The sequence below is a fragment of the Caretta caretta genome, chromosome 5 (genome assembly GCF_965140235.1).
Source record: "Caretta caretta isolate rCarCar2 chromosome 5, rCarCar1.hap1, whole genome shotgun sequence".
In the NCBI taxonomy this organism is placed as follows: Eukaryota; Metazoa; Chordata; order Testudines; family Cheloniidae; genus Caretta; species Caretta caretta.
This window is the reverse complement of record NC_134210.1, coordinates 46,902,579-46,927,838: the sequence shown is the minus strand read 5'-3', so window position 1 is coordinate 46,927,838 and position 25,260 is coordinate 46,902,579. Positions and strand designations below refer to the sequence as shown.

The window sequence follows — 25,260 nt, the reverse complement described above, 5'->3', positions numbered from 1 at the left end:
TGCCGTAACCTTGTTAGTCCAATGAGCAAAACATTAATACTATTGACTGCATTAATAAATAATATCCAGTTCTTAAGGTAGCTGAGTAAATTTTAAACAAACATCACTTATTGCTTGCTAGAGTAAACTGAAAATGTTAACTTAAAACACTCTGCTTTCTATTATAAAGTAAACTTCATTTTTGATTTTTGTTTGGTTTGGTTTGTTTAAGGTTTTTACCTCCGCATCAGATGTTAAATGCTGAATTGAAACTTCATGTTGCTTTTGTGACAATTTAATTTCTTGTTGTGTGACTGTGTGGAAAGAGGGGTCCCATGTGTTGTGCTCACATACTTGACTTATCCAATCCAGTGCATCCCAGACTATCAGCTCACCCACATGAGAGCCAGTCACAAAAGTCAAATCTAGAAAAAAGCACAAAGCCGCATATTATAAATAATGCATTTCAAACTAGGAAGCTGCTCTACAAAAGCAACAGCTAAAATGCTGCTAGATAAAACCTGTTTCTAAGTTAGTGACTGGAGTTTGTAGTATGTATTTGGTTAGGTAAAATCCTCTGTCCTTTCAAAGATGTTGGTAATCTGATTTCCTTTTATTGATATAAAATTAAATAAATGTTTTGCAAAACAAATCAGAAAGGAAAGCATTTCAACTTCTGTGATGTATACCATGACAAAGAAAGGCACCAACAGCAGAAGCATGCACAAATGCTAAGGGTTTTTGTCTTCACCCTGCATGAACAGACACTTATACTTTATTGGTGATTCACTGGATCATCCTCTCTCAGGCAGAATATACAAGTTATTTCTTGGTGTGGAGAAGCTAGATAACCTAGAATGTATGATAGGTGGTGGTGTAGGATAGGCATTATTAAACACAATTGTAAATTAGGCATGTTGTGAGACAAAGATCATACGCTCTTGGGTACAGGGACACAGGTGTGTGAAATCTAGGATGGAAGCACCACCCAGAATGTTCATTTGGACCTTTATGGAGGTTGAGTTTGAAGGGTCACTGTTTGGCTCCTGACTAGAGAGGGCCAGAGAGCTAGACTATGATCAGGAAAGGAAGCATTGCTGGGCTCTTAAAAGATTAGGCTTTCCCTCCTAGAGTAAGAAAGAGAGGTTATCAAAAGCTAATATGGTTAATCTGGTTGAATAAAAAAGCTTAACGGTTTCTCAAACCCAAAAATGGGAGTGTAGCGGGGTGGTCACCCACTCCAGCCTTAAGAGGCTTAAAACAGCCTGGGGAGAGGGCTGTGGCAGGGAAAGAAAAGCGGGGCTGATTGGGAGAAGCAGCCTCAGCTGGGGGCCACGCCCCAGTCAGGCTGCGGCTGGCTTAATCAGGGTCCAGCTGGCCCTTATAAGAGGGCAGTGGGCCAGGAGCCCACAGAGTCTCTTCTAGCTGTGGAGGGAGATGGGCCTGGCTGCTAGGGAGCTTGAGAAGGTACCTGGAGTGGAGCAGGGCTGGGGGAAGGCCAGAAGAGCTGGGGAGCTCTGGCCTGGAAACCTTCCAGGCTGCAGATCTAGTGGAAGGCCAAAAAGGGTACTGGGCTTGCAGGGGGCAGCCCATGGGTAGGCAGAGGCAGCAGATCCAACCCCCCCCTCCCCCACCTGTAATGATTGGCTTATACACTGCAGTCTACCCCAGTGTGTGGGGGCTCAATGGTGACTGGCAATAGCCAAAAACTGAGATGAGGTGGGGACAGTGGGTGGGGTCTCCCTGGGGAGGGGAGACCTAAAGACTGTGGGGGTACTGCCAAGGGTCAGCACCCTGGGTAAAAGGGGCACTGGGGTCTGGGAAGGACAAGGGGGCCAGTGGCAAGAGGGATACTGGCCTGCAGAGGGTGCTCTGGAGGCTGGAAGAGCTAATTCCCTGAGAGGCCAGCAGGAGGTGCTGCTGGCTGTCTGCACCCCATTACAGGGAGGTGTAGTCAGTGGATTCTGAAGAGATCTACAGAGCCCCCAACATAGAGTTAGGGAAAGCAGCCAGGATTGCCCAATATTTACAGGTAAATGTCCTGAGAGAAAGGAAAGATTACAGGAAGGAAAAAGGTTGTACCAGCAACCCAGTGTTGAACAGTGTGTGTGTCCATGAAGGGGTGGGTTGTGGCAGCTGGTTTCCCCACTTGTGGTTTTAGAGGGTGGGGTTGAGTTGTCTACCATGATCATCACATCATATACATAGAGCAGTTAGTGGGGTGCCTCTTTAAACCCAGCATTGTTCAGCTCCTGGGATCAGAACCAATGGAAAACTGTGGGGGGGGGAAAAATCTCATAGCTCTTGCTATTCTAGAATCTAAGCTTTCATTTTCCCAGTTTTTTACCACATTGCACCAAAGAGGCCATGGTGCAATAACCCTGATGCAAGAAGCTGCTATGCCAAATCCACAGGAATCCTAGGCACAGGTAGACTTGTAGGGAAGGGAGAAGCAGGAGAGGGTGTAGCAAAGCCAACATAGGGGCTTCTACAGCAGGGGCGAAGTTAGGGCAACTCTCAGGCCTACCCTACCCATCAGCAGGGGCTCTATCAGCTCCTGCAGCCTCTGTACGGAGAAGACACACACTAACTCATCTTGGTCCCTGTGCCGGTGGAGGGATGAATCTGGCTCAGACTCCTGAGCTGTTCGCTTGTTCAGATGGGTTTGCATTACTATTGAACATTAAGCCAATTTAAAGCAACACTAAAATCATAACTTGATTTTTTTGTAAGATTTGAGTGTCCATAATGTGCTGCAAACTTTTTTTTTTAAAAAAACAACACAACATTCCTTCAAACTTTGTAACTTCTATTATAACAACCTCCCATAGTCATCTAAGTTAAGCCATTTTAGGAGGTCATGGAAGGGAATGATAGAATGGTGTTTTTAAACTTCCAATACAGCAATAGCAAAAAAACCCACAATACAAACCATGAATTGGAATTCTATTTCTGTCACTGACATAGGTTGTGACTAGTCCAAGGCACAGAGGAGCCAATCTGGCTTAGCTTCCCTATCCATATAATAGTGATAATAGTACTTCCTTCACTGGGATGTTGTGAGGATGAGTTAGTGTTTGTGAAGTCCTCTGACATAAGAATTTCATAAGCATCACTACATATAGTTTTTAAATTTGACTATCTTCACAACTCCATTTGAGAGTTCCTCTAGCGGTTAGAAAGCTTTGTTCCAGTTATGTGTCTGGCCATATGCAAAATAAACTTTGTAGCTGAAAACATTCCACTAATAACCAGAAATACTAACTAGTCTTACCATTGACACTGACCAATGAGAGGATATTATCTTGATGGTCAACCAGGCGTTTTACTTCAAGGACATCCCAACCTTCAGAGCCCTCTGTGGAAACTACCAACCTAAAAATTACTTAAGATAGATGGACAAATTTTCTAAATAAGCATTATCGTTTGTATAGAGTAAAATGCAGCTCTGTTTACATGAGGAACACAACTATGAATTAAGTATGCTTTAGATGACGCAATGCAGTATGTACTATACAGTTTAGGACAGTCTCTTTTGTGAGGGTTTCAAAGTGCTATGGGCTGCTATGCTCCAGCTATATATTTTTTACCTGCTTAGCAAGAGTTACGATACTTTGGTGGTGATGTAATATTGTACCTGGTCTCCTGCTAATTGGAGTTCTCTTCAGACTCTCGCCTCTGAACACATTTGGAAGACGCTACGTGCTGTGATCTTTTTTAAAAAAAGACTCCTCATGGATGACAAACATGTAATCCTGTTATTTCACTTTGAGCTCTGAGAGTGTCTAGTTATGTGCTCTGGGTAATATTCCCTGGCTGGCACCTTGCACGCATAAGCAGACTCTAGAGATGACTAGAAAGGGTAAAGAGTCTGGATTGGGGGCTGGGGAGAGGTGAAAACAAAATGGAAGCTCAGATAATGAGTTCCAGAGCAAGGTTAAGGAGAAATTTGTCTCCTGTATTAGAACTAGGCACCAGGGGTACTAAGCTACCAAAACGTGTAGAGCTGCTACAATCAGTGTGCACACATTTTGTTCTTAGAGACGGAAACAAGTGGGAACTTGGTATAAAACAATTTTAAAATCAAAAGACCATGATTCATTATCATAAACTTGAATTAACTGTAAATCATAGGCCATTTACTAAGCCATATAGGAACCAAAATGGATCTGCACAATAATAGATATGGTACTAGTTAGGTAATAAGACACTGCGTCATGCTGAAATTTTAAAATGACTGAATGCAAGTAACTAAGTTATGAAAGAAAGACTAGATGCATTATTAAACCACTAATAATATTTAAACTGGAAAAAAGTTAAGCAGCTTAATAAAATATCCACACTTTAATTTATTTTCCATCTTGTTTTTGTAAACAGCCGTTTTCTTTGATCCATTCACATCAGCCCCATTTCTCCCTCTTCCCCACCCCCCATCTGCCCGCTTACTCTTGACAGGATATTTTAGCTTTAGTTCAAAATACTTTTATCAGAAATGGTAAAATGCCACCTGATTCCTAATTTTGAAACACACAGTAAGCCAGAGAATCTCATCCCACCACAAAAGTGTTGCTGAGAGTGGCTGAGACATAACTTTGCAGAAAACAAGCAAAAGAAGTTTGTTTGTTTTTATTTTGTGGGTTTTTTGGTTTTAATAAAGTGCAGTGGCTGTCCAGTACTGCAGCTCCAATTGCATTTTACTACTTCACTTGCAAGGGGACCGGACATTGAGTGTTACTCTCTACCAAAAAGCTGAATCAGAAGCATTCTTAAAACACTAGTTTTATCAGTTGTAATATGAAGTGAAAAAAAAATTTTTTTAAACAACATAGCCAGCAAGGCAGCCCAGATTGGGGAAACAAGTATATATATTGGAAAAAACAAGGAAGGAGGGAGCTGATAGTGGCATCTGGCTCCAATTTTCCTAGACAGTTTTGATAAAATGCTTCAATCCATGTGTTCTTGCAAGCTAGACTTTTTCTTATATGCAGTAAACCTCTTGAATATTTTGAGGGTTGTGGGAAATTACGTTGAAATGTAATATACTCACTCAACTCTTTGCCAACAGCTGCTGCAACGCAGTTTTTAGGCAATTCAACCAAAGCGCTGATAGCTTTAAAAACATCCATAAAGAAAGGGAAAAGGTTATTCTCCATACAAATATAATGCAGTTAAGAAATAGCCCTTGTTTCATCATTCTCAAAATTAGGGACTTTAATATAAGAAAGGTTAGTTCCACATTCTCAACACACAAATGACAGGCAAATTGATATTGCGTATGTACGGGTAACACAAACACACTGTTAAATATATCTTCTATGATTTATCAATTCATATGTATTTCAAAACATTTTAACAGTAGCTTTTTACAAACAATGTTTATGTTTAGTAAAGACAATGGGCTAGATCCTCACCTGGTGTAAATTAGCAAGTCTCCATTGGCTTTGATGGAGTTATGCCAATTTACACCTGCTGGCTCTCTAACCCAGTATGTTTAACTTCCTAACTTTAAAAAAAAGTTAGAGACAAAAAACAGGCATATTCTGCCACACTACACCATTCACATTATTTTAAACGCTGTGGGCCTGATCTCCAGAGATGCCGAGTCCCACTGAAATTAAAGGGAGCTGCAAGTCTACAGTGCCTTGGAAAGAATTAGGCAATATGACAAATCTCTTGTAACGAGGGATTTTGTCACCATTACAACTGTAAAATGACCTAAATGCTTGTAGTCTTGTGGAAACTGTTGGACAAATTTAGAACATGAGGGCATTCAGCACCTCACAGCATCAAACCCTTCCTCAGGAAACTGTCCCATAAACTAAGAACAGCAGTGGTTTGTGACTGTCCACCAGACAACACTATATACACTTTAACAGGTTTATAACGGTTTTTATTAGCCCAATTACAAACTGTTGGCATTGTTTGTAGCTCTAAGCTATACAGATATATGATTGTGTGATTTGGGTGCATTTTTAATTTGCATTTCTTTTTATTGTATGTGCTGTATGTAAAATATAGCACAGCTGATTTTTATAGGTAGTATTGAGTCCACGAATAAGGTAAATCAATATATAGTTAGATTTGTATGCCTTTACTCCAAATTTCTATTTCACATTGTGTGTGTATACAGAGAGAGAGAGAGACACACACACACACACAGAAAGGCAGATAAAGCATATTTGTATAGATTTATCTATTCTAATTTTAAAGATCTAAGATTACACATACTTATGCAGAATAGCAACATACAGATAGATAGTACTCTTATAGCAATTAAGTTAGAATAGGTAAATTCATATAAATGCAGTGATTACATATACAGGACATTTTACATCCATATCTGCTGTCTCTCTCTCTCTCCAGATAAAATGGAGATTAGTGAGATTCTACTCTAATCTTCAAATCAACCTTATGAAGTAACTAGTATCTATCTCTTTCACATGGGGAAACTGAGGCACAAACATTCGTCTGAGACCACAGAAGGAGTCCATGTCAGACCTGGAACCAGAAGTCAAGAATTTCTCACTTCCAGTGCCATGCGTTAACCGCTACACTATCCCCAACTCCTAGCTTTTGAAGTGTGTAATAAAACAAAGGCAGACCAGCTCAAGCATTAGGATAGGTGATGTTTCTCATATGAAAACTCAGCCTATCTTTGTGATCAGGCCACTGAGGCAATGTTTAAAGATGTAACTGTTACAATTGCAATGTATTTCATAGATACATTGGGGAAAATGAGTTCAATATTTACAGATATTGCTGCACCAGACCGTAGCTCTCAAGGTCCCAAATGTGTGACCCTTCTCCTCTTCCTCCCTCTATACCATTTCCTTGGGTGTTCTCACACCTTTGTAATGAGGACTCACAAATCTGCCTTCTCCCTCCTCAGCTGTCTTTCTACCTCCCTCCCTCACATCTTAGCCTGTCCCTCAGACATGTTCTCTTGGATATCTTACTATGAACTTAAATTTAACATTACATCTAATCCTTCCTCCCAAACCCTTCCCACTCCCTGCTTTTTCTGTCCCCATGAACAAAATCACCATCTTCCCACTCAGGTCCATAACCTGGGAGTCACTGTCTAAGCCTTGCTTTCCCTTGGTTCACATCTCCGAGGCTGTGTCCAAATATTGCATTTCTTCCTTCAGAGTATTTCTAAAATCAGATATTCAGTTTCTATCTAAAACCTGTATATAAGTCCTCCTCCTCCTATCAATTACTACCACTGCTTCCTATCTGGCTTCTGTATTTCCCCATTCCCCCACACCTGCTATGATCATCTTCCCGGCCATAGCTCTCCCCCTCTGAATCCCTTCCCTGGCTTCCTCTGTCCCACCACATCAAGTTCAAAATCTTTGCCCCCACTTTCATGCCCCCACCCTCTGCTATGGTCTGCCACTGATTCCAGCCTTGACAGCTTATCTCCCACTGCTTCTCATCTTCTTCCATGCTGCCACTTATGTGTGAATGCCCATCCTAAACTGATCTCTCAGGCCACTGCTTCCTCCTCCTCCAAACCCCTCCACAAACAGCACTTCTTTTGTGCCATCTACATAAGAGGTCAAGGGGCAACTGGGTACAGGCATACATTTCTTATGAAAAAAATAAAGTATATAAAAATGTATGTAATACACATTAAAATTGTGCATAGTTAATTGCATCCCCTTTGCCACATATCCTTCTTGTCCTCCAAGACTGTACGGGTGAAATCGCTGACTTTAATGGGGCCAGGATTTCACACAAGCTTTTTTGGGGTAGGTTCTACGTCGTCTTATCCATTTGAATTGTAGCTAGGACAATGAGTTCCTAGTCTGAAGGGAGTTCTCTTAGGTGCTAGTGCAATATAAATAAGAACAACTAGCTTTATGCTGAGTGAAAGACACACAATGAGGTTCAGAGCAAACTGTTTGAAATGCTGTACAACTATCTTTAACTTGCACAAAGTTCTCCAACATCTCCACTCCAGGAATAAATAGTAAAATACAAGCAGATTGTGAGGGCTGGAAGTAATACTAGGTCTGAAATGAGTGGCTTGCCTCAAAACTTGGAGGTAGGAGGTTTAAATTGTGTATCTGTGTAATCCTCCTGTGTATATAGGGCTAAAATATCTCTGGTCTCCTATTTTATGACAGGTATATGTAGCTATTTTGGCTCCAGCTGTGTACTGAAAAATTCCAGTATACTAGATGCCTTAAGAACATTGCTGCATTTTTTAAAGCTTTTACAAACATATTTAGATGATACTGTATTTTAATGCATTGATTTACTAATAGTTCAGAGCAGTATGAGTTTCTAAGTTCATATCTGATTATATTTACTAATCCTATTCCAAGATTTCCTTTTGTTTATATAAAAGATTGAATCTTGTAATTAAAACCCTTGAACCTATGTACTTACAAAAAGTCTAGTTCCCTCACAGAGGTATAGATCACTAGGCTGTGGATCTGGCCCTCTGCAAGGGAAATGTATAAGTCACCAGTTGAGGATCTAGTCCAGCAAGTCAAAGTTAATGTACAATTATTGAAACTTGACATTCTAAAATGCTTATAGCACAGGTTATAAGTATCCTTAATTCTGAAATGATTAAGTTGACATTTTTAAAACTAGACTGAGGGCAGCTTTAATATATAATGTTATCTTTAGAATTAAAGAGAATTTGCCAGGTTTCATCTTGCACTATTATACAAACCCATTTTACTTACACTTTATCTGCTATAATGAGCCATTTCCATTTTTTACCTGCATCGGTGAGATGACTGGTCTTACACAAGAGATCTAATTTTCTGTTCCAAACACATAGATCACTCCCTCCAGATAACCATACATCCAGTCTTTGAAGAACTGTCAAACACTGCAGAACAAAATCAGATATATGGCCCTTACAAAAGTTCTTTGGGGAATTTTGCAGTGAAATGATTCAGCTTTAGCTAGGTAAAACTGCAGGTACTATGAAATACATTAAACTCTCTTTCCTTCAGAACACAGAAATCACTTGTGAAACATCACTATTTTTACTAACAAGACTGTAGGGCCTGATTTCAGAGGGGTTCATCATCCAAAGGTCTCACTGAAGGTACTGAAAGCCACTGAAGTCAATTTCACAGTTTCAGATGTTTACATCTGAAATTTCACAGGGTTGTAGCCCTGAGGCTCCTGACCCAAAAGGGGGTTGTTGGGCCAGGGGTTTACAAGGCAATTGTAGGGGGGTCATGGGATTGCCACCCTTACTTCTGTGCTGCTGCTGGCATGGGTGCTGCCTTCAGAGCTGGGAAGCCAGAGAGCAGCAGCTGCTGGCCGGGCACCAAACTCTAAAGCCAGCACCACAGAGTGAGGGTTACAGGGTATGGGGGGTGGATTCACGTACATAAGTTTTTTTTCTGGCAACCTCCACTCAGGTCGGGGGCTGACAGCCACCCTCACTTCTGCACAGCCTTCAGAGCTGAGCTCCCAGCCAGCACCAATGGAGCTTCCTGAGGCCGGGGGAGGTTCTTGGAGGTGGGTCTGACCCAGCTCTGGGAGCAGCTCCTACACAGGAAGAGGCACTACCGTCCCTCCCCAGCCTGAGCTGGGACTAGCAGCTAGAACCCAGGCCATGGTAGGAGGCCCCTCCCCTACAATAGCCAGCTTTCATAGGGAAGATCAGACTTCGCAGTTCACGGCACATGTTTCACGGCTATGAATTTGGTAGGGCCCTCAATATAACTAATAATGCAGCTTGCCACTCCATATGGCTGGGAAGATTTTCTAGGGCTGTCATTTTTGGCTCTTCCCCTCCCCGGCTACCCAACTACAATACATCTATAATCGCATGGTTGGCTGAAGCACCTCATTTGGATCTCAAAGTCATCATGGAGCACTGGAAGTATCCACTCCTGGTGGCTGTGGAGCATAATCTCCTGGGGACAAAGTGACCTTTACACTCTACCTCAGGAATCTCTTAAAGCATGTAATGTGAGAGAGTTTTCACTTTTGTTTATTAAGAAAGTCAATTATTTTGATTTCTATGCAGTATTCAGAGCTTAAGATTATTAGTAAAACCGAGGTGTGATTTCTCTCCTTAAACAGAGCAAATTATTTCATTTATAAGTGGTGATTATTGGTGCATAGCATCTTACCAGAAATCTATTTATCATTTTCTTTATAAGTTTTGTTTTCTTTGTTCTTTACCAGATTTCCATCTGCAGGAGATGATTGAATTGTATTTGTGTGGAATGCTCAGGTTAGTTTAGTTTTTGAATGGGGTATGTTCTGGAATATGGATGTGGATAGGAGTGGGAATGTGGGGAGCTGATTTTGCTCTTGAACTGATCTAAATCAAGAACCAGCCCACTGAAGTTTAGCTGAGCTGTGTCTAGCATAATGACTGCATGCCAAACAACTGAACATGTACACAATTTTCCTGAGGAACACAAGTCGGAAAAGGGAAATGGCAATTGTAAACCGTTTATAACTGAACCAAATTTGAACAGCCCCAAAGCTTTATCCCTGTCCCATTTGAAAGATCTGGTGCAACCAATGGTGTTAGAGAGTCCCCAAAAAAGTGACAATCTTTTATAATGGAATAAATAAAATGGTTGCTCCCAGTTACTTCCTTTTATTAAAACCTTTGTCAGTACCTAGATCTCAGTCGCTTCTCTACCTTTGAAGTAAGTGGTCTTAGCTAACTAAAAGGTAGGTTATTCATTTTAAAATATTCTGTCTTCACATATCTCACACTAGCTTTCACTACAGGTGTATTTTTATTTATTTATATATATTTATACGTATTTTTTATTTATACACACACACTTGGACTTTTCTTTACCTTTACAGTGGAATGGAAGCATGACACTTTCTGAACTTGCCTGCCACTATTGCAATCCCATTCCTGAATTCATTTATTAAGGAAACACAAAAGGTCATAACGTTTCTATGTTTAGTTTATAATTAGATGACAGAGTTTGAGAAATAAAAATGTAGAGACACATGGGTTTTCTAAATACTAACATCTTCAAAACTTGGACACTTAGTGTCATTTCAAACACTTGTTTGTTACATATGCATTGTTTTTGTGATAGGGACCATGTCTACTGTGTATTTGAACAGAGGCTAGCACAACCAAGCCCCAGCCTTGACAAAGGCCTTTGGGTCCTACTAAAATATAAACAATTGCCACCCACTCTGCTGCCTGGCTCATTGTTCCCTTTAAAATCAGTTGAATCTTCCTAAGATTTAAGGATACAATAACTGTCCTATCAGCAGATGCTGTTAAGAGCAAATGATTTTTTTCTTCATAAGCACCAGATGAAGGAAATGCTGCAATAGCTGTAATTTTGTGCGTGTGTCCATGTAGCTCAAATAACTTTTCTCCAGTCTGGAAAAAAAAATACAGCACATTAAGGGTAACATTTTCAAAATCCACTCAATTCCAGTGAGACCTAGGTGCCTAAGTGACTTCTGAAAATGGGGACTTTAGGAGTCTGTCATTTAGGTGCTATTGAAAATGTTACCAAGATTTATTATACCTAAATAAACCTGTTACTATGAATATAGGGGGATACTATGAAAGATCTATACATTCAATAACTGGAAACCACTTAACACCAGTTTTTTAGATGAATATTTCAGAATTTAACTTATGTATTTTAATGGTTTCATTTTTAGCTTAAATATTAGCCAATTTACTTCATTTATACTCTATTGACATCACTTTATTTCTCATTTGCTGGCAAAACAAAATCTGAAGGGTTATTTTAAAAAATAAAACCATTTGACTTACTTGAAACTACCTTTATCAATAAGAGTATCTGACTTAACATTTACTGTATGAAACTCAGTATTGTATCTATTGTCTACACCCATAACATGAGACCGTTTTAGCTTTACTACCTAGCATGAAAGTTAATTAGGGATGCAGACAGTTGAAATTGTACACTTGTGGACTAACAATATCATATTTTGGTTTTTTATTAAATACAAGTCATTTCAAGCATGTAAGTGTGTAGAAGTCGAAAAATAGAACTCTACGGTTGGCCACCCACAAATTTTTACATCCGTAAATGATGTGTGCATTTTCACATACATATCTCGAATACTGATTCTCTCACACACAATTTTCTGTTTCATATTAGAGGGTTATGAAATGTCTTCCATAAGAAATATTATGCTTAACTGAAACTCTTCAGAAAAGAAGGAAGGAAAGTTACAAGTTCCCCTGTTCCTATTTTAAGTTACACTATTGTAAATGTTATGTATAACTTTTTTCAAAAGGTCTTCATAAAAAGTTTAGTCTCCGAGATTTCTCTCTGCCTCACTTGAAGCTTAACATTCAGACTTTAGACCGTTCACTGATCTGCCTTTCAGCCTAGTAAATATCTAAATTACTTACAAGGCATCCTCCTCTAAAACAATTCTAACAGGTAACCTACAAGATACTTACCTTCTCTTTTTTTTTTTATAAGATTGTATAGGGAGAAAACAGCATGTTTATTATTGGAAGTATCACCTCTAAAATGCAATATTCCTGTGACAAGTGTTACGTTCAACAAAATACTTTTAAAAGCTGGAGTGAGACCAGTATCATGGCAAGCAACTAAGAGCTCTTTCCTTCTTATTAACTCCATGGAAGTGACACTGAAGTCAGTTCTTGTATTAGGCTGCAAAGATTTGCACATGTGCTTAACTTTACACTATGAGTAGCCCCATTTTAATTAATGGGAGTAGGCAGACTGCAAAAAGTTACACTCATGCATAAGTAGTGCTTAACTTGTGCCAAGACTTCCAGGACTCAGCCCTGGCACCGCTAGGCTTGGTAGTTCATAATAACCTGGCACCTCTGGGCTGGCAGTGTCAGTTATGAAAATTAAAAAAAAAATTGCTTGAGCCCATTAATTCATTACAAATTACAAATTAAACACTGTGCATAAGTCTTTGCAGAACTGGGACCTCACCATGTTGTCTGATATTGAGAGGTTCAGCAATCAACATCTTAGCAGCTACTGAAAACATTTTAACTTGTGCTTCCAATACTTCATCTTGCACTGAATATTTTCACACACATTTTTAATTCTCTTTTCAGACACTCAGTTTCACATCCTACTTCCCTGAAGCTGAAACATCCTTGAATTGGTTTTTATTTTTGTTCTATCAGACATGTCTATAAAACTCAACTTATTTGTACTGTGCTTGGACTGTCTCTTGGACTGATTCTGCCCTTGCACTAATTTTACATTATGCTAGACACAGCTCAACTAAACTTCAATGGACTGATTTTTGATTTAGATCAGTTCAAGAGCAAAATCAGCTCCCCACATTCCCACTCCTGTCCACATCCTTATTACAGAACAAACCCCATTCAAAAACTAAACTAACCTGAGCATTCCACAGAAATACAATTCCATCATCTCCTGCAGATGCAAATCTGATAAAGAACAAAGAAAACAAAACCGGTAAAGAAAATGATAAATAGATTTCCAGTATGATGCTATGCACCAATAATCACTACTTAAACAGAGCAAATTATTTCATTTATAAGGAAAGAAATCACACTTCAGTTTTACTCGTAATCTGATGCATAAAAAGGTACCTTTTAAGCTCCAAATACTGCATAGAAACCAAAATCATTGACTTGCTTAATAAACAAAAGTGAAAACTTTCTCACATTACATGCTTTAATATTCTCATTGTTGAGAATATTATTTAATGTGTTCTAAGCATTTTGTCACTATTCCCAATAGTAGCCTGTACTACAGAATCCAGTCTTCTTACTGCTTAGGTTTATATTGGGGATGGTGGAGGAGAGGGGGGAGGTCATATCCAATAAAGCCAAATCCTAGTCTATTAGCCTTCTTATCTAGCCAAGTAATTTAGAGAGCACTACATAACAAGTTACACAGCATGAGGATTAAAGTCAGGCCAGGCATACAGGAATATTACAACTTCTTTTTTTAAACTGACTTTACAAAAGAACTCACAAGGGGATTGTATGTATGCTGCTATGCATAACACCTGCTGAAACCCAGCTAAAGGTCGTATCCTGCATCTACACTAGGAAAAAGCAACTGAGTTTTGGTTCTGTTTTACCTAAATCCAAATAAATTTGACCTGTTTCCTTACCGAGAGAGCACCTCAGTAAACATGCCTAAGCCCTGTCTACACTAGCAGTTTACTGTCAGGGAGCTGCACTATTGCTAGAGAGAGTGAGTTTTCCTAGTATCGATGCACCCTGTTTAAGGAAAGTGGCCATTCTCCGGCAACTGAAAACTGAAATGATATGATCTGAAGACATCTGCATCTGACTCTTGACTGGGGATACAGCTACATTTTAACTTTTAGTTGTTCTAGGCCACAGCCCAGGATTAAACACAACTAAGCAACAAATGTGTCCTTGAACAAATGTTTGTGTAGTGTTTTTACACTAGAACTTGAAGTCCTCTCAAAAAGAGTAAAAAAACCTAAAAGGTGATAGTGGTGAGAGATGGAGAAGGGGGGAAAGGAATTATAACCCCAGAACTTGATCATACTAAAACCACAGTCATTTTGGGTGCATTTAGCCACCATTTGTTAAAAGCAGAACACCACATAGCTAGGAATAATGGTCAGGGCTTTCATAGGCAAGGCCAAATTGCTGCAGTTGCAGCTTTGCTAATCAAAATTTAAAAAATTAACAAACCATAAAAAATAGGGGTATTTAGAACCAAGGTTGCTAACAAGTTTTTTATCATGACTAAAAATATTAAAAATCCTTTGCTAATAATAAATAACCAATTTGTTAAAACTTAAAAAATTGGTAACCCAGTAAGGCTTATTATAAATTCTCTTTTATAAAATGTAGCTATAAAAATTATGTAAAAATAAACACCACTGAGCAGTCTGAGGGAGCTTTTCTTCAGGCAAAGAGGTGTCACCTCCTTGCCTGAACAGCTGTATGGAAGAAGGCCCCCTGGAAGCCTGGCTGGTAATCACTCAAACCCAAAGTCTGAGATGGTTAACTATGCTTGGGGTGCTCTGAACTTATTGCTATAGTGCATATATGTGGGCGCTTAAAACCTAATAAAGTAGTTTTAGGTAAAAGCACACTGGTTTGTATCAATCCTTTATCAAAAGGAAGAGCTGTGTCCCCATTAACTTAGCAGTGTCAGGAATAAGTTAAGTTACCACTGTTTTGGATTCAGAAAACCCTGGGTAACAGTGGTGGAAAGGAGGGGACAGTCAGTACAGTTTGTTGTGCAATAGGGAGGAGACAGTAGAGCAGGGTTGCAACCTGTAAATTTCCATATTGTAATCCGCAAGTTGATTTACGGATACATTCCATTTCTGGGGCTCAGGCTGGTAGCCTGGTCAAGTAAGAAAATGTAAAAAAAAACCCAAAAAATTTTAAAAAAAGTTAGATAACAGCTTTTGACAAATTTTGTACAAAAATATGGTAATGGACCCTGGAACCTTCACTCACGCTGGGGCATTCCTGCAGCTCTAAGAAAATGGTTTCAATAATAAATAAAATAGATCAGTTAAAGGCAAGAATAAAGGACTTAGATAAGTACAGAGTCCACGCACAAGAAAAGGAAATAGCCTAAATGCAGAATCAGACACCCTTTGGGCTACCACCCTGATTCAGACAACACAAACAGTGACACTGCACAAGCAAGTATGTGACCAAGAGAAAGAAGTTGGAACAGGAAGTATCTGAGTTGCAAAAGCAAACTAATAGAAGCAAAGTTAGAGCCTTACTGAAGGAATCCCAGGATAAGACCCAGGCAGATCACAGGGAATGTAAGAGACAAAGTTGTGCTCTCAGAGCCATGTTGGGAGAGCAGAAGGCAATAGAGGCTGTGATTAAAGGAAGCCGTAGCTTGGGGGAGGGAATGTGTCAGAGGAGGACCCTGATTTGTATCCTGGTTGTAATTATCAGAGGAATAATCCCCTTATAATGACTGAACAAACTTTTTGCAGTGGGGTTTTAGGACCAAAATGTCTGCTAATGTGAGATTTATAATTACTTTTTAGGGTGTGGTTCAGTTTAATTACCAATTCCTTTTTTTAATATTGGTTTGAATTATATATGTCCTGACTAAATTGGTAAAGGAGGGCTTTAAAATGCATACTTTTAGGCCATTTATTTTATGGGGGTTTTGGAGAAGCCATTTTTGTTATATTGGGCTGTATATTAACCATTTTATTAAGGCATTTAATTATTAAATTATTAAATATTGTATTTTTCCTAAATTTTTTGAATGCCTTTGAAGTGCAGGGCAAAATCTCCCAGTCCCCTTCTGGTGCTATTGTTTGTAACCTTGCCTCCCCCAGACTTTTTTGCCCACTGTTTGGGGTGTAAGGAATTCTTTTAGCTTAAAATTTATTTGCTTTTCCCCTGGTGCTGCCCACTTGGGCACGTCAGTCCATAAATGAACACATTTGGGCTTACTACAATTACATAACAGCCTGTCAGTTCCCACCCAGCGAGAACCGTATGCACCTCGGTAGTTTCCAATTTCCCCCCCATGAACAAATCCACTCCCCCCCCACTATTCCCTTGTGTATACATGAGGATGGTGGTATTGCCACTGAAGTGGTAAGGATTCCTTAGTCACCAGCATAGGTGACTATGCTAGACTAGCATAGACTATTTGCAACCCAAACCATAACACCGCCAGTTCTTGCTCATATCCATGCTCAGATTTACTTTAAGTTCAAGCCTTTTAAATTTTACTGAAGTGGGGTCATATTCGTCCAAAAGGCCAAAAAGAGTGATCCGTTTTTCTGGGACGTTGGGATTAGTAGTGATGTCAAGGGTATTGTTTACATTTTATTGTTGTTTATGGGACGTTTCCCCATGCCTTGAACACAACAGGTTTCAGATTTACACCACCAAAGGAGCAGGTCTGCAATCCAAACCAACAAAAAGCAGTATACAGGAGAACACTGTTTCCAAAAAAATTTAGCACTTACGTGGCTAATTATTTAAAACACAAAGCAATACAAACTTCCCCTCCCTATATAGCAGGAGGTACCACTGGATATTTAAGCTAAACTTATTTTTTTTATCTAGATGTATTGGGTCTGATGAGGGTTTTTTTGGGGGGAAGGGGCTTTTGAACTTTGTGCTTTGAGCCCCCACTTGGGGCTCAGCAAATTCATCAGCACTAATTTTGCTTAGGACTTGCTAGGGCTGGACACATGACTGTTGTTAATTTTGCTAGTGAGTATGTATTTTATCCGAAAGTAGTAGGCACCAGATATTCCCAATGCTGCAAAGCCCAAACTAGTGCCGAAACCACCTTTTCACAGGGGGTGAATTCCCTCTTTACCTCACTGGAAGATTAGGAGGCATATGCCACAGGGCAGAGCCCTGTATCATGGTTCTGACTTAGTACAGCTCCCATCCCCCTCAAAGTAGTTGCCAGTTGCAGCACAAACAGGTGTCCCACCAGGGGATATGCAAAGGCTGGAGTTTGAGCTAAAGCTTATTTTAATTGAACCATGGCTTCCTGCTGTTGAGAGCCCCATGCCCACTCTACTTCCTTCCTTAACCATTAGGAAATACGGCACTGGTGCTTTACGTGTTGTAACTATTGTGCTGATAAAACTCCAGTGCTATAAATTTTGGGGCTTTCAATATGCACTCCATTATTTTTTTTTTAAATTAGACTGAGTACAGACTGTAGACTCACCTGCGAATTTCACAAGAAAATTCACCATCTACTCTTGTGTCCTGTATCTGGTACAGGCCATTTTCAGAGGAAAGTACAAGGAACTCCATAATGGACAAATAGGGAATAATCTGCCTATAGAGGAAGTTTCTTTCTAATTTTATATACTAGTGGTTGATTTATATTTTAAATATGGAGGAGTTCTATCCCTTCTAAACTTTTACCCAATAATATGAATGTTCTAATTATCCATAAAACTATCATCTTTATTTAATCCTAATCCATTTTTAGCCATTATGATATCCTGCCACAAGGTAAGTCTATGTTGCCTTTCAAACTTAAACATTTTCTTGCTCTTGTATTAGACAGTCAGTAAGTAGACCTAATGTAGCTTCTCCTTACCATCATTTGATATACCTCTATCAAGTCCCCTCTTCATCTCCTGTCTTAAGTGAACAGACAATCTTTTCAATTTCCCCTCATTTGGAAGTCTTTCCATGCCTCTACTAATGTTGGTTTCCCACTTTTGGGTACCTTCTATTTCTGCTATATCTTGTTTGAGATGGGGTGGCCAGAACCAAACACAATAGTCAGCCACTCACATTTTGGACATGAACACTTTAAATGTGGAAACCTATCCTTCAATTAAATGACGGGACACTGACACTTGAGCAAAGATCTGAAAAGAAACCTGACCTTTGAAGGAGAAGGCATGTGTAATTCATCAAATATAAGATGTACAGTGTTGTTGTTTTTTTAAGGATTTATTTTTAAATATAAAGATATCTGTAGGATTGCTGGTTCTACAGTATACATTTTGTTCACCAAGCTGGAGTTTCATGGGTCACCTGATTCTTTTCCAGTCATGATCACCATCCTCTATAACCTTGTCTGCTTCCTGGAGGAGCAAGGAATGGTCAAATGAGCAACAAAGAAAGCTATTCTTAAAATGTGTTATGAACTCAGTTTAGTTTAATATGTCAAATGCTAGGGTATTACATGCAATTTTATCAGTCCATTTTTTGGAAGACTCTTGCTGAGGCTTACCCTTCTTTAGTGATCTTCCAATCAATATGACCCTCACTTCATGTTCAAAAAATAAGAAAGAAACAAAGAAAAAAGCAGCTGTCTGTTAGGTTGATACAGGATTTATTTAGTATCTTCAAAAACCAATCTGAGAAAATTTTCCACTCACTGGTTTTAGCCGAGCCACTGAGAAAACAAGAAAATCCTTCTGCAAAATTCTCAATAAGATGATATTATCTAAAGACCTGAAGCGTGAAGCCTGGCTTACAACAGTTAACAAAAAAAAACACAATGGGATAGCTTCAAAAACTAAATAAAAACATTTCAGAAACTGAATAGCAATACTAATTTTATTGGGGGAAGGGGGGAAAGCAGGTGAAAAATTTTCCGCTGTTTAACAACTACTATGTTCATGCTAAATAAAAAAAATGAAATAACTATCCATTGACGCAAACTATTCTGAACAGTTCAAACTCAGAATATTAAACACCTATAAGATACTAATGTAACTTATTTCTTATCCATATCTGACTTATCCTGTCCTCCAACTTACTAGTCCATCTGTTTTTTACATTATTTGTTTAGTACCGCAATGTGTTTGATACAGTACAATGAAGACAGTCCTCTCCTGAAGTAATAAAGGATTTGTTAACATCAGCAGATGCCTCTACTCTGCCTCAGGATGCTCCAACATTTCTACTATAAAGCCACATTTTCAAAGATTAATGAGATTTATTCAGTGTACATATTCTGAAAATATGTACTGTGAAGAAATATTAAAATAACTAGTCTGAAATTGCTGTAATGACTACCCAAATCAGCAGAAAAGAACCTTACGGTTTTATTTGAATCTTTGTGGCCTATTTTAATGCTACTTAGAAAAATCAATCTATAATAGTTCTAACACATGCTTAATTTAAACACGTATCCTGCAGACCTAAAGAATTTTGTCCCTTTTGTAAATATTTTCAAAATTGTCAATTCTGTGAAACTTCGGCAAGCATAAGAGATCGTGGGAATTCCACATTTGGATGAATGCAGCTGCCTGATCAGAAGACACTAGGGGGGAGAGAGTCTTCCCCCAACAAAGTGCCTGTACCCTTGAAAGTGCACTGAGCTTAGAGAAGGCCAGGAGTTGAAATCTCACCTCTGCTGCTTGCTATTTTAGATTTCTAGGCACTTTGCAACCCTTATTATTGAACAAAGCTTCAAAGCTCTACCCTAAAAGGCAGTCAAGTATTATTTCCCCTATTGCACAAATTTAACTGAGAGATGGTACAAGATTACTTCAGGCAAAGGTGGGAATAAAAGCCAGGTCTCCAAAATGTCAGTGCTAAATCTTTCACTCACCCACACTGCCTTCAGAATGACCATGCCAAGTCAGTGTGCATGCCTCTCTGGTCTGTAACCACTGGTCTAACCATGAGACGACACTCTCTTCCTAGACTTCACCCCAAACAGTTAGACGAGGTTATAAGTAAATTAGAACTGGACTGATAATGAAAGCATTGGGGAGTACATGAATGAAGGCACGAAGCTGAGAATGAGAAGAGGAAAAAAGATTGGGAGATGCAGAGGGAGTTGAGAACAGAGGCAGGAAGAAATCAGAGGAGACCAGGGATGAGGAGGTTATGTAGGACTTTGAAAGGGGCTTTTAGCTCCTTGTGGAGCTAGAATGAGGTACTGAAAAAGGAAACCACTGACAGCTTGCTGGGTAAAGATGACAATGGTCAGAGCAGTGGGAGAGGAAGACTACTTTGGCAGCAGCATTTTGAATAGACTGATGGGGTGAAACAGTGAGAAGCTAGAAAGGAAGTAATCCTTGCAGTAACCAACACTAAATAACGATGAACCTAAGTTTCGACAGTGGGTAAAGCGAGAAATAGATGGATTTAGGCAATACTAAAATTAGGAAATATGGAAGACTTCCAAAGAGACCAATATAGTTGGAGAAGGAAAGAGGTTGTGGGCCTAGGAGACGGGGAGGGTATGATAACAAAGGAAAGGCAAATAATTCATTTTCAGATAAATCCATTTTGAATGGACAGTGGGACATCTTAAAGATGTTGAAGTACTGTGTACCGTTTGGAGTATTTGATTACAAAGAGGATACTAGAGAATTGGAAAAGGTACAGAAAGGGGCAGCAATAATGTGAAAGGCAATCCCAGGATCTGTGTGCTTTACAGATCACATAACACCCTCTAAAATAAGGAAGCATTAGCCCCATTTTACAGGAACCTGAGGCACAGATAGTTCCTCTTTGACCTTGGTCAAGCCACATAATCTGTGTGGCAATTATAGGAGTAGATCCAGAAACCTGAATGCTCAAGAAGCAAAAGTTGCAGGAGAATGTTTAAATTTCAGTGAAATGACTTTTTGCTTTGAATGTAATGTTTTACTGAACATATTTGCATTAATTTAGATCTAAATTACCTGATATTTAATTTCTGGCAGAAAAATTATCAAAATATTTCTTAATTTTCATGGACTTCCACTTATGTATTCCTTTGGATGTAATACAATAATTTGAAAAAATCTCTTACCTGCAATCATCTATTTGTACTAGAAATCTCACTATATCATGATGACCTTTCAGTACAAGGAGCTCAGTATAGGGATTCTGTATTTGTTCTTCACCTAAGCTCTGCACGGACGATTTCTAAAAATCCATCAAGAGAAATCAATCATGAATACCTCAATTTGTATGTATATAATTCATTTTTAATTGTTTTCAGTCATATCTACCATAGTGTGTGTATAAAATACATTCACAAATAGATCATTCATATAAATAAAACTTATCCCCAAACATGAATTTAACATAACTATCTGTTCCCTTAATGGAAATTATAACAAGGCATTCCCTCCTATTTACTTAAATTAGGTAGATTATAATATGGAATGTACTTTGAGTTACTGTACAACATTTAAACTGGTTTAAAAAAACCTAATAAGCAACAGTCCCTTATTGTTTTAGACATGATCTTGAATAACTAAAGAAAGCAATTGGTTAACAGCTATGGTAGCCAGTTCAGAGTGGTAGCCGTGTTAGTCTGTATCAGCAACAACAGCGAGGAGTCCTTGTGGCATCTTAGAGACTAACAAATTTATTTGGGCATAAGCTTTCGTGGGCTAGAACCCACTTCATCAGATGCATGGAGTGAAAATACAGGAGCAGGTATAAATAAATGAAATGATGGGGGTTGCTTTACCAAGTGTCTGGAATCCTCTTCCTGTCCCAATAAACTACACCTTTAAATTTCTCATTAAACTGCCTTTTTTCTGAGGTCTGTCAACCCTATATGATGTCCCCTCTTACCAACAGTTTCATTTTAAAAATTGACAGACAAGTTTAAAACAAACAAGAAGAAATGCTTTTAGACATGCAATACAGGTTATCCCTTGTGACCTTATCGCAAGACATTTCGGCCAATAGTTTAGTAAGATTCAAAAAAGGCTCAATTTCTATTGAATAGCATCTGCAGTTACGCCAGCTGGGGTAATTACAAGGGCTATCACTTATGCTCATGAAATAAGCTGATCATCAGCCAGGGTCAGCAAGACACTTCCTCCATAGCATACTATTGCATTACTAGATGCACGATGTTGATGGCAGTTCTCTAACTTTTCCTAGTATAAGCTACTGAGAGCCATTGGCTTGCTTCAGTATGGCCATTCTTGTGCTTAAAGCTTCCACCATTTTTGGAACAACTCAGTAGTGTACAATTCTTGTTTTATCAGGTGTCATTGCTAGATACCTTGAAACTCGGTGGCAACTCAGTGTCAGAGTACTCTCACAGTTACAGCTTAATTTTACGAGCAAATGTCAACATCTTCATACCTTCAGGACTGTCTCAATGTTCTTTTGAGACTCAGAAAGGACCTATTATTTTACAGCAGCACTAAAACATCTACTAGACAGACTGTGTAGCTTCGCTAGATAGCTATCTTTGTCACAGACCAATCACATGACTTGCCCGAGGTCACTTGGCAGCACCAGGAATAGAGCCCAGGTCTCCCAATCCAGTCCTCTATCCATTGGACCACAGATTTAAGATTTCTACAGACCTGAGACTCGAGACGTTGTCTCACCCTTCCTTATGGCCATGGTTAGTATTAAAACTGCAACACAATCACTGAATAACATCCAATCAGGGCTCAGATTGGGGTGGAGGGACATGGAGCAATACACCATACTAAACCATCTTAAGCTGTCATTTTGCAATCCCCAATTTTTCATTTTTTTAAAATCAAGTCTCTGCCCTTTGAAGGTTTTCTGTGCAAGTACTAGGCCATTTCCAAGCTCCATCCCTAAAATCTCATTGAGATGCCAAAAATAAGCAGTAGATTGTTTTCTTGACAGTCTAAGGTGCTTTACTGGGCTTCTTGGGTTTGGTCCTGCTTTGAGCAGGGGGTTGGACTAGATGACCTCTTGAGGTCCCTTCCAACCCTGATATTCTAGGATTCTATGATACCTGCCTCGGTGAGGTTTGGCTATACCAGGGGTTCTCAAACTGGGGGGCAGGACCCCTCAGGGGGTTGCAAGCTGGCAGCCTCCACCCCAAACCCCGCTTTGCTTCCAACATTTTAATGGTGCTAAACATATATTAGAAAGTGTTTTTAATTTATGGGGGGGAGCTGCACTCAGAGGCTTGCTACGTGAAAGGGGTCACCAGTACGAAAGTTTGACAGCCACTGGGCTATACCCATGGGCTCTGCTGGGTTTCTTAGACTTGGCTCCTTCATGAGTGGAGAAAAACATTAAGGGCTAGTTCCCTTCCAACTGCCCCTCCTCCAGCCCTTCGCCCCCTCCCCGCCCTGCCTGCTCCTGGCCCCGCCCCCTATCCCACCCGTCTTCAATTCACGCGCACGCTCTGGTCCCTCCTCCCGGGGCGGGGGCGGGGCGGCGGCTGCTGCTGCTTTACCTCGGAGAGTCCCTGCGGCTCCCGCCCGCCTCCCATCAGCCATCGCAGCATCGGGAGTCCAATCGGGCCGGAGTGAAACCAGCGCCTGGGGAGGGGCAGCTCGCCCGAACAGCGCCCTGACACTTCGATGTTGTCCCTCGCTGCCTCCCGTACGTGGGGTTGGCAGCGTCCAGGAGCAAAGTGGCTTCCGCGCGCCGCCCCGCGGCACTACCTCGAGCTTGGGGGAAAGTCCTTATTAATCGAAATCGGACCGCGGCCGAAGCTCCGTGGCTTCCGGTGGCGTCTGCCGTGCTTAGCTCCAGAGCCAGGCAAAGGGCTAAGAGTGCCGAGCAACTGATCAGCCCATTGCTCCATTGTTCCCTCTTATTCGGCTCCTCTCCAAGCTAACTAATCGACATCTTTTCACTATCTCTTCATACAAGACTTTTTTCGGGCCCTTGATCATTCTCATCACCTTCTCTGAACCCCCCCCCCTTTATTTCTGGAATATCCTCGGTGTGAATTATACTGCACACACTCTTCCAAATGAGGCCACACCATTGATTTATGTAAAGGCGGATTTTGTGTATTGTATGGTGTCAAGTATCACGGTAGCCGTGTTAGTCTATCCACAAAAACAGCAAGGAGTCCAGTGGCACCTTAAAGACGTAACAGATTTATTTGGGCATAAGCTTTCGTGGGTAAAAAACCCACTTCATCAGCTGCATGGAGTGAAAATTACAGATGCAGGCATTATACTATGACACATGAAGAGAAGGGAGTTACCTCACAAGTGGAGAACCAGTGTCTCTTCACATGTCATTATGTAATGCCTGCATCTGTAATTTTCACTCCATGCATCTGAAGAAGTGTTTTTTTACCCACAAAAGCATATGCCCAGATAAATCTGTTAGTCTTTAAAGTTTCACCGGACCCCTTTCCTTACGTATCCTAACATCTTGACTGCGGTGTGCATTGAGCACAGGTTTTCACTGAACTGTCTACAATGACATAACAGATCCCCTTCTTGAATTTTACCATTCATTTAGGCACCTGTAAGGGGTATGAGTAATTTAATTTTTTTCCTCCAATGTGCATACTTTGCATTTATCAACATAGAATTTAATGTGCCATGGTGTTGCCCATTCATCTAGCTTGTTATGATCTCTCTGAAGTTGCTCACTGTTCCTTCTGGCCCTGACTTACATAATCAAACTTTGTCAACATTTACTATGTTATTTGAGGTACCACGAATTTCCCATATCCCAGAGTAGGAATAACTGTGGTATCTCTGATACTAAAGTATGGTAATCAAATGCTGACCTTTTAATGGTAACCAATTTATGCACTGGAGGAAAGCGTATTTGGGTCTGAAATGAGGCATTATGCCTTGTAAAAATAAAATTAACAAGTATTGGTGAAGCCTGAAGGAGTTCAAAATGAAGGATGGCACCTGATCTTTAAATGTTACATAACTGTATTTTATTCTCATAATTATGTATGTGCCAGTTGGTAGAGTGTCAACTTTATGTATAGTTCCATAACTTTGGTGAGTTTTTACCAATCTTAAGCCATTGACCTCAACCATAATGTGAACTCAGTATTTAAAGAAAAATGGCTTGTTATTCCAAACTGATGCTCCAATTTCAGTGGGTCATTCCTGCAAAATAATCATTGGAACTAATTTCATAAATTATGTGAGTGTTTGCACAGGATCAGACCC

At 39.8% G+C, this 25,260-nt stretch overlaps 1 protein-coding gene across 2 annotated transcripts in view; it reads right to left on the bottom strand.

Annotated features, from left to right (window-relative positions):
• Positions 1 to 23,816, bottom strand: part of WDR41 (WD repeat domain 41) — a 40,567-nt gene extending 16,751 nt beyond the window's left edge. The window contains exons 1-9 of one of the 2 annotated variants that reach the window (XM_048849538.2): positions 23,559 to 23,816; positions 21,177 to 21,292; positions 13,330 to 13,378; positions 11,201 to 11,332; positions 10,784 to 10,846; positions 8,719 to 8,830; positions 5,027 to 5,089; positions 3,254 to 3,364; positions 220 to 404 (exon numbers count right to left, since the gene is read on the bottom strand). In XM_048849538.2, coding sequence (XP_048705495.1) covers positions 220 to 404; positions 3,254 to 3,364; positions 5,027 to 5,089; positions 8,719 to 8,830; positions 10,784 to 10,846; positions 11,201 to 11,332; positions 13,330 to 13,378; positions 21,177 to 21,292; positions 23,559 to 23,609 — 882 coding nt within the window. In that variant the 5' untranslated portion in view covers positions 23,610 to 23,816. The remainder of the gene's footprint in view (positions 1 to 219; positions 405 to 3,253; positions 3,365 to 5,026; positions 5,090 to 8,718; positions 8,831 to 10,783; positions 10,847 to 11,200; positions 11,333 to 13,329; positions 13,379 to 21,176; positions 21,293 to 23,558) is intronic. The other variant, XM_048849539.2, reaches the window with a different exon arrangement.
• Positions 23,817 to 25,260: the final 1,444 nt, after the last annotated feature.